Source organism: Cnephaeus nilssonii (genome assembly GCF_951640355.1).
Source record: "Cnephaeus nilssonii genome assembly, chromosome: 4".
In the NCBI taxonomy this organism is placed as follows: domain Eukaryota; kingdom Metazoa; phylum Chordata; class Mammalia; order Chiroptera; family Vespertilionidae; genus Cnephaeus; species Cnephaeus nilssonii.
Window position 1 is genome coordinate 104,175,221 of NC_137075.1, and position 9,591 is coordinate 104,184,811.

General features: G+C 48.6%; 1 protein-coding gene across 2 annotated transcripts in view; it reads left to right on the top strand.

The window, feature by feature from the left end:
- SETD3 (SET domain containing 3, actin N3(tau)-histidine methyltransferase) overlaps window positions 1–9,124 on the top strand; it is a 60,399-nt gene extending 51,275 nt beyond the window's left edge. For both annotated transcript variants that reach the window (XM_079768829.1, XM_079768828.1), the window contains 4 exons: window positions 762–928; window positions 1,757–1,842; window positions 5,667–5,827; window positions 7,525–9,124. In XM_079768829.1, the coding sequence (XP_079624955.1) occupies window positions 762–928; window positions 1,757–1,842; window positions 5,667–5,827; window positions 7,525–7,977 (867 nt within the window). In that variant the 3' untranslated portion in view covers window positions 7,978–9,124. The remainder of the gene's footprint in view (window positions 1–761; window positions 929–1,756; window positions 1,843–5,666; window positions 5,828–7,524) is intronic.
- Window positions 9,125–9,591: the final 467 nt, after the last annotated feature.

A 9,591-nucleotide genomic window follows, 5' to 3' on the forward strand; every position in this document is an offset into this window, starting at 1 on the left:
TTTTGTTGACTAGAACCATTAAAAGGCTATTTAAGTGGTAAAAACATAAAGGAACCAGGAACTACAAAATCTATCTTCTTGTACTTTAATCTGTGAATTTTTATCTAATAACGTGGGCAGGATTAAACCTTTCAGTAAGTTTTAAAAATAGGCACCTGCAAATAACTTCATTCTGTCTACTGGTCTTATGACCAAGCAGATAATATAAAAAAAACCAGGACTGGTGTAGATCATTGACGTTCCAATTGAGACAAAATGAAGACTATTTGTCCAACGAAGTACTGATCTGCTCTTTGCAGAAACCTGCATAGATCCTCCTGCTAGGTCAGAATTGCCATAGGAATTTCTGGCAGACAATGCTTTGAACTCACTCCATTAGAGTGAGTCTTGTATTGAAAGCAGGGGAGGAGCGTGGTGAATTGTGGAGGGCATTGGTGAAGTAATAGTCCTGCTTTCCCAGGGGCCAGGATTGTGAGGAAGGCCCTGGCTCCTTCCTGTGCAGGGAGGCCTGCGGGCGGCAAAAGTGATGCTCCTGGCCTCCCTGATGGTTTGGGAAGTTGGGGAAATTGCACCCCTTGCCGAAACCTCCCGCTAGCACAGGTGGTGTACAGAATAGGATCCAAGTCAGTGCAGATCTACCTGGTTGCCTTAGAGTACAGTCATGTTAAGTGTACGAGAACTGATCCTTTGCCCTGCTCTGTGTTAAGAATGGATGTTAAGTTTCTTTTATGTCCCTTTATTTTTTCTTTACTGCATCTCAGATTTACATTTTTTATGGCACTCGGTCAAATGCAGAGTTTGTGATCCACAGTGGTTTTTTCTTTGACAATAATTCACACGACAGAGTGAAAATAAAGCTTGGAGTGAGTAAAAGTGACAGGCTCTACGCGATGAAGGCCGAGGTGTTGGCCCGCGCTGGCATCCCCACGTACGTAGAAAACTGGTCAGCTCTTTCCTGTGCTGCTTGAAATGCTTACCCTGCATAATGTGTGTTAACAGAACTTCTCTACAGTTGGCCTTAATCCCTTTATCCCTATTGCACAGCGAGTTTACCCATGGAGCTGCCTGGTGGTTTCCCAGTGTCTCCGGTAAACATAATGGTGTCACTGGGAGCCTCGCAGGCAGTTCCAGGGCATGTGGCCTGAAATCCTCATTAAGTTAAATAACTACTTTGGTATCATTAATGTCTTTCACCTTGAAAAGGTTAATGACCTGGATCATTTTGTTTCATTTAATTCTTTGCCACCATTAGTTTCTGTAATGAAGTCGTGATCCTCAGTGATTTCAAGAATTTCTACTTAAATTCTTTAAGATTTTAGTGCATTTCAGGTGCAAAATGATAAAGAGGACAAGAATTATGATTCATTAGTTCTCCGGGGAGCAGAGGAACCATTCTTAATGAAAATGGATTATCCAGGCCTTTTTTCATTGAACTTGTCAATATTTGATTCATGATTAAAATGTGAACTCAACATAAATTATTGTTAACATTTTTTAGGAACCACAGGTATGCTTAATTCTCTTAGTGTGTTGTATGCAACCTGCGGTTAGCCTGTTAGATTGTAAGAATGGCCAGCAGAGACGGTCACACTGTCTTCGTCGGTCAGCGGCCTCCCCTGTGCAAGGGGCTTTCATAGTTGAGGCGAGGAGCTGGACCGACTCATGCCAGCTGCACACTCCTGAGGACAGCACGGGGATTGCAGCGTAAGGGGCTTCTCTGGGAGCAAGCAGGTCACTGATCTTCCTGTTTCGTCAGGTCCAGCGTGTTCGCCTTGCACTTTACGGAGCCGCCCATCTCTGCCCAGCTGCTGGCTTTTCTCCGAGTATTCTGCATGACCGAAGGTAAATCATTTCAGGAAGAAAATGATCACTTGTCCAAAAACTCATGAAAATGTAAAGCATTGGGGTTCAGGTTAAAGATAAAATTGCTGAAAACTAAAGTACCTTTTGGCAGGAGGTAGGATAGCAGCAATGGAGAAAGAAGTTCTACTTTACTCTGAAACTGTTTTATTAAATCCTTGATGTGTTGTCAATATTCATTTCTTCCTACCTTGTTGGAAGAAAACTTAGAACATCTTGGATTGTCTGGCTGTGTCGAACGTTTACATTTGGAAATGGCAGTCGTTGGTGTGCCTCTTGCCCAGGATGGCAGTGCTGTTTCCCTCGCCGTGCGCTGTTCTCGTTCCCCAGAGCAGTTAGCGCTTAGTCCACATTGAAGTCACTGGGCAGCAGCGGCCTATGTGGGCCACAGGGCTTCCTTTGTTACCCAGCTCTGGGTTCTGATCTGAAGTCGCCAGCAGGCCTTTTAATTCTGGGCGTCGGGTTGGAGTAAATACCGCCGCAAGCAATCTGCTTCAGTCACAAAATGTGCTTACTCCACCTCCAGCCTCAGCCACAGAAAGAGTTAAATATATGTGTATTGAGAATCTGTTCGATGTTTGCTGAAGACAGTCTTGGGGTTTCTTACTGAGACATGACTTACTGTGGTTGTTTCTTTTCCCCCCATTTTTCATCTAAAACTGCTGCACATACTCGGGTGCTGAGGTTTCATTTTTAATTGTGTGTGTTTGCTGTTCTTGTCAACTCCCTTAAACCCCATGTGTGCCAGACAGAGCGGTAGGAGGGAGTGAGAGGGAGTGAGGGAGTGAGCGAGCAAGTGGCCGTCTAATTGAACAGACAAGTGAGTGTCCTGCCCACAGCTCTGAGCACTGGGGAAGGGCATTGGGCCGTGGAGGGGACACCACTGGGCTCGCCCAGCCCCAGCTCCTCGACTTCATGTCTGGGTCCCGGGAAAGTGCTGCCCGGCCCAGGCCTTCCCCAGAATGGAGGTAGAGGACACTTAGTCCCAACACAGAGAGGCCATTTAGACCCCAACTGCAGGACCCTCCAAGGCGCTGGATGGCACTTGTCCCTCGCGCGCAGCCACAGTGCTGCAGCCTCATCGTCACCTTGTGCTGAGGTAGGGGTTCATCAGTTCTGTTTAATGAACGGAGTGAGGGGTTAACTGTGGGCTTTTCTTGCATGTAATATGGGGGTACAGAGTTCAGTGTCACCGTTTATATGCTGAAGGCATTTATAATGAAGAAGCGATGGCCATGATGACCCACTGCGTGCCCCACACGACACTAAGTGTGCCACATACTTTATGTTAATCGCTGTCACCTGGTGAGAGATAGGGGTTCCCACAGGCCTGATGTAGAGACACCAGTTCACAGAGGACGGGGGACTTGGCCACTCTGCCCGCAGGTGATGACCCTGACTCGGCTAATTCCAGAGCCCGCACCAGGCATCCCACATGGCTGCTGTTGGTTTGCTAATGACATAATCCACAGAAGAGATCCTAGTCCCCCAGGGCCTGGTGGAGCCAGGCTGAGGAGTGAGGGTGCCAGCCACCTCGGGTGACCAGATGCTCTCTCCTGTAGTGGCAGGTGAAGCTGAGGAACCCCCTGAGGACAGGGCTGGCCCCAGCATCTGTTAACAGGGGAAAGCCTGGGAAGTCAGCCCACTGCACGAGCCTCGGGTTTCTTTCCTGATTGTTCCCGACCCCTCTCCTGGTGACTGCCTCTTTCCCCCTTGTGTGAGATTGATCCCGCCAGTAATGCGGAATGAGTGCAGTCTCCCTGTTCGGAAGGGGCGGAGAGAGAAGGCCGAGCTCCTCAGCTCACCCGCACAGAGGTGTAGCACGGGTCGGTCACGGAAAAGCACGAAAACAGTAACCTCAATATTGGGGGGCTTCCAAAAACAACCACTAAAGGAATGTTTTAATACTTTCCATCCTATATAATAAAGCAGTAATATGCAAATTGACCATCACTCCAACACACAAGATGGCAGCCCCCATGTGGACAAAAGATGGCCGCCAAAAGATGGCCAGCAGGGGAGGGCAGTTGTGGGCGATCAGACCTGCAGGGGAGGGCAGTTAGGGGTGACCGGGCTGGCAGGGGAGGGCAGTTGGGGGTGACCGGGCCGGCAGGGGAGGACACTTGGGGGGGGGACCCAGGTTGGCAGGAGAGGGCAGTTAGGCATTGATCAGGCTGGCTGGGGAGTGATTAAGGGCTGATCAGGCTGGCAGGCAGAAGTGGTTAGGGGAAATCAGGCAGGCAGGCAGGCAAGCGGTTGGGGGCCAGCAGTCCTGGATTGTGAGAGGGATATCCGACTGCCCGTTTAGGCCTGATCCCAAACGGGCAGTCGGACATCCCTCGAGGGATCCCAGATTGGAGAGGGTGCAGACTGGGCTAAGGGGACCCCCCTTCCCCCTGTGCACGGATTTCATGCACTGGGCCTCTAGTTACTTTATAAAAGAATATAAACTGAAGGATCAAAAATCTAAAAACCCAAGTGTTCTCAATCTTCTACTGATAAAGGTGACTTAATGAATTTCTTTTTTGAATATTATATTAACTTCTATCTTGTTTAAAAAGAGTAATTACTTGGATCATTTTAGATTGGATGTGATTTTTTTTTCCATTTCTCTTTTGTCATAGACAGTTTGTCATGTCAAGACAATTGATGTATCCTTGGAATTACTCTTAATACTGATAAAAGTTTGGTTTGCTGGCAACAGAAGTCCTTGCATTTGAATTGTAAACAGTGACAGCTGTGGGGCATTTTGCTCTGAAAGAGATCCTGTCTTATAATTGCATAAGGAGCCGGTGGGTTTCTTGAGCATGAATAGGACAGCATGTTTTGGTCTTTTGAAGATAATGTGCCAAGAGAGAAGCTGCTCAGAGCAGTTGTTGAGTCCTTTCCTCTTAAATATAGTTGAAGGAAATTGAGATGTTCACTTGCGTTTATTTGTAATTGCTATTTAAATTCCTGACAAGTGGACATCCGCACGTTTTTCATTAACTAAAGTTTCTAGTCCTTTTTCTTGTTTTTCTTAAGTTTGTGACTTGTTGTAATTAGGGCTAAATAGCTTAGCCAGGTCAACTATTGGAATAGCTCTGATCAGATATAATTTAGAAGGCTCGCCAAGTGTTTTGCTGTTGTTTGTTTTCACTCTTTACATTGTTCACCTAAATGTCTTTTTGACCCGTTTGGTGTGACGGAACTCATGGCTCGTAGGGAGGGTGTTGTCCATATGCTGCTATAGATTGTCTTTTAAGAGTATCTCCTGCCGAAACTGGTTTGGCTCAGTGGATAGAGCGTCGGCCTGCGGACTGAAAGGTCCCGGGTTCGATTCCGGTCAAGGGCTTGTACCTTGGTTGCGGGCACATCCCCAATAGGGGGTGTGCAAGAGGCAGCTGGTCGATGTTTCTCTCTCATCGATGTTTCTAACTCTCTATCCCTCTCTATCCCTCTCTCTTCCTCACTGTAATAAATCAATAAAATATATTTAAAAAAACCTGGTGGCAAACTGGTGGTCCTTAGGCCATAGCCAGCCTATTAAAAAAAAAAAAAAAGTATCTCCTAAGACTGCCTAACGCTCTCAGTGCCCCTCAGAAACACCATGGAGATGGAGGCTTCCTGTGGACCCAGCTGGAAGCCCTCCCCTTGTCTTCCTGCCCGTCACTCAGCTCCCACTCACTCTGCTGAGTCTAGAAATGGCCTGGCTGACGAGATGCAGGAAAGCTACATCTTCGGAGAAGCTGTTTTGTAAGGTGGATTGCTTGTTTAAATGAGGAGTGCTGTTTCCGCTAACAGATGGCTGTTTGTACTTCTTGTAGAAGAACTGAAGGAACATTTGCTAGGAGATAATGCTATCGACAAAATTTTCACCTTGGGTAACTCTGAGTATCCTGTGAGCTGGGACAACGAGGTCAAGCTCTGGACATTTCTTGAAGATCGAGCCTCGCTTCTTTTAAAAACATATAAGACAACCAGTGAGGTAACTTGATTGAATGAGGATTTGAGTTTTGTCCTGTTTTAAAGGATGCTTAATAAGAGATTCGTTCCTACATGTAAATTGCTATAATTCTTTTTTTCCTATTTAACACGTTTATACTCACTAAAATCATATTGAGGCATTGTTGATTAGAAGATAATGTTTACACGATTTGATACTTCTCTGTAATTTCTACTTCACACCATACAACAGCTAGAAGCTTTCATCTGTGCTTTCAGAGTTGGCCATTGAGGCACTAACTCGAAGTGTTTCTCATTCACTCATTCACCTATTCATTCAGCCAAGGGCCGAGCCGTGAGCCCAGCCCTGGGCCCATTCCCGCACAAGACCAGAGAACCTTTTATTTTTTACAGAGATGAAGGGAGAGGGAGAGAGAGCCAAAACATTGATGAGAGAGAAACATCGATCAGCTGCCTCCTGCACACCCCCCACTGGGGATGTGCCTGCAACCAAGGCACGTGCCCCCCGACCGGAATCGAACCTGGGACCCTTGAGTCCGCAGACTGACGCTCTATCCACTGAGCCAAACTGGTCAGGGCCAGAGAACCTTTTAAACCTCACTTCCTTTTAAAGGTTCTCTGTCCCATGTGTTAAAGCACCATTTGAGTTAGGCCCCTCATTTTTGTTTTATGACTGCTTCATTGAGGCACTAGTGACCCGGTGCATGGATTCGTGCACATTGAAAGGAAATTAATTAGCCGAAACGGGTTTGGCTCAGTGGATAGAGCGTCGGCCTGCGGACTCAAGGGTCCCAGGTTCGATTCCGGTCAAGGGCATGTACCTTGGTTGCGGGCACATCCCCAGTAGGGGGTGTGCAAGAGGCAGCTGATCGATGTTTCTCTCTCATCGATGTTTCTAACTCTCTATCCCTCTCTCTTCCTCTCTGTAAAAAATCAATAAAATATATAGAAGAAAAAAAAAGAAAGGAAATTAATTAGAAGGTGGCTGGTGGGGCGGGACTGGGTGAGACGGGCCGGACATGCCTTGGAGCCAATCTCCTGTGGTCCCTCCCCGGCCAATTGCACCTGGGGTGTCTCCGTGGCTCGAAGGGTATCTGTGGAATGAGTGGGGTCCCTCAGCCTGGCCTGTGGGGATTGGGCTGAAATTGGCTCTCCAACATCCCCCATGGGGTCCTGGAGTGCGAGAGGGCACTCTGCAAAGTTGCTGTCATACAGGGTGTGGAACGCAGGCGCAAGTGTGCAGTAAACCAGATTCAGGGCCGACAGTGCCCCAGCAACAACATAACCCACGGCCGAAGGTGGAATCACCAGACCCCACAAAGAATCGGGCTCCCTCCTCTCTGATTTTGGGGTGCATCACCCGAGAACCACCACTGCCAAGTCACTGCAGCTCAGCAGCTCCTGCATTGAGCGTCTGCCCCCTGGTGGTCAGTACGCATCATAACAACCAGTCAGAGGATCGTACACTTAGCATATTAGCCTTTTATATATACAGATAGTTCACACACAGCACAGTCACACTGCTGAAGTGTACATTATGATGTGAGTATATCGTCATGCAGCCACCTCCACAGTCAAGTTCTAAAACCCGTGTCACCCCCAAAATGTTCCTCATGCCCCCCACCCCCAGCAGCAGCTGATCTGCATTCTGTCTCTGTAGTTTAAATCTTTGCTGATTTAAACTTCTTGCGATTAATTGTGCTCTTTTTCATTTCCTAGGAAGACAAGTCCTTCTTGAAAAACCATGACCTTTCTGTTCGTGCGAGAATGGCCATCAAGTTGCGCTTGGGTGAAAAAGAGATTTTGGAAAAGGCAGTGAAGAGTGCAGCTGCCAACCGGGAATATTACCGCAAGCAAATGGAGGAGGGGGCGCCGCTGCCCAAGTACGAGGAGAGTAACCCAGGGCTGCTGGAGGGCGGCGGGGCGGACTCGAGGCTGCCCCTGGTCCTGCGCAGCCTGGAGGAGGAGGCTGGCGTGCAGGAGGCCCTCACCCTCTCCGAGGTGGTCAGCCGAGCAAAGGCTGCAGAAAACGGGCTCATCAGTGGCCAAAACTCTATTCCCAACGGGACCAGGTTAGAAAAGGAAAGTTTAGATCCAGAGGAAAGGAAAAGAGCGACTGAAGACGCCAAAGAACCCTCAGAGAGCACCGAGGGAGTCAGCGAGCAGCTCTGAGGGAGGGCGCTCTGCCTGGAGCTCGTTCCGGTTTACGGACAGTCCCCTGACCTCGCTGTGGTCCCTGGTTTCACGTTTTGTTGTGTTTTTCTTTTCTGCAGAGAGGAAAGTGTTTTTGCTGCTTTATATAAAAATAATTTTTTAAGTTATTTAAAAAATCTAGCTTCCCTTTTTGATTAAGATTGCCATCTTGCTTTTAGGCAAAACAAGTTATCAAACCATGACAGCGAAGGGGGAAGAGAGGTGCCGTGGAAGATTGTGCAGAGCCATTGTGGGCCAAGTATTTTCTTCCTGGGGAAGAATTAGCTCCTCTCTCAGCTGTGCTTTTGTGGGCCTGTCATCGTGACAGCCAGAATGAAGGCCTGCTCTGCCTCCTGCCAAACAGGACGTGCTGGGGGCTGGGGGCTCCGTGCGGGAAGGGGGTGCAGTCGTACAGCCAGGAATGGGCTTGAGGTTTGGAAACTTGTCTGTGCAGGATCTTTCTTTTCCCCTAAAAATGTAACACTCCATTACCAAAAGAAGAGGTAAGGTGGCAACCTTATTTTTAATAGTTTTAAATGTTGATGATAACCCTAATTATTAATTATACACACACACACACCTAGTGATTTCTAAAGATTTGTTTACTTTTTGTGTTTTGTTTACTGTATTAAGAATGTGTCCTTTCTCCTTGAATCAACGTAGGACATGCATCATTCCTAGTTTCAAATGTTGGCCCTGCGCTTAAAGTGATGCATTTGATTTCCAGTGTTGGGAGCGGAGTTTGCAGACCCAGCGGCCATGTTTTCCGCACCCAGGTTCAGAGTGAAGTGGCTTCCTGGCGCTTCTGGTTTTCACAACAAGCTAGAGATTTTCAAAGCTACACTTTTGAGTAAAAAGCCTTTATTAAAAGGAAAATGTGATTAATATATTTGTCTATTCCTTTTCTTTGGAGTGGGACAGGCTCTTTGAATCGCGCTTTTACGCAAACCACCAGGCAGGGATTTAGGCTGAGCAGTGCCATGCCGTGCTGCCAGGGGTTTCAGAGGTGATGGAGGCCTGTGCCCAGCCTCACCAGCTGCCAAGTGCTCAGACAGAGGCCTGAGAGGCAGGAGCACAAGGAGGACGCTAAGTTCTAAGGGAAGCAAAGGCTTGGGGTGGCGTCCGGGTGAGGGGTGGGGCCATCCATCCCTAGAAAGCCGCCAGTTTTCCTATTACAGAAGCCAGTCTTAACTGTAACCTTCACATCGACTCTGATGTTCCTTTAAGCACATTCTTAATTTGAGGATGCCGTCTTGGTGAACATCGCGGCGTACAGGTCGTCTCAGGGTGGTCTCAGCCCATCTCCTGCGAGAAGACGCTGCAGATACACTGCTTCGCTCTGCTGTGCACCCGCTTCCGGAGCGGCGCAGGGGGTCTGCTCCCTGCTGTGCACCCGCTTCCGGAGCGGCGCGGGGGTCTGCTCCCTGCTGTGCCCCCGCTTCCGGAGCGGCGCAGGGGGTCTGCTCCCTGCTGTGCCCCCGCTTCCGGAGCGGCGCAGGGGGTCTGCTCCCTGCTGTGCGCCCGCTTCCGGAGCGGCGCAGGGGGTCTGCTCCCTGCTGTGCGCCCGCTTCCGGAGCGGCGCAGGGGGTCTGC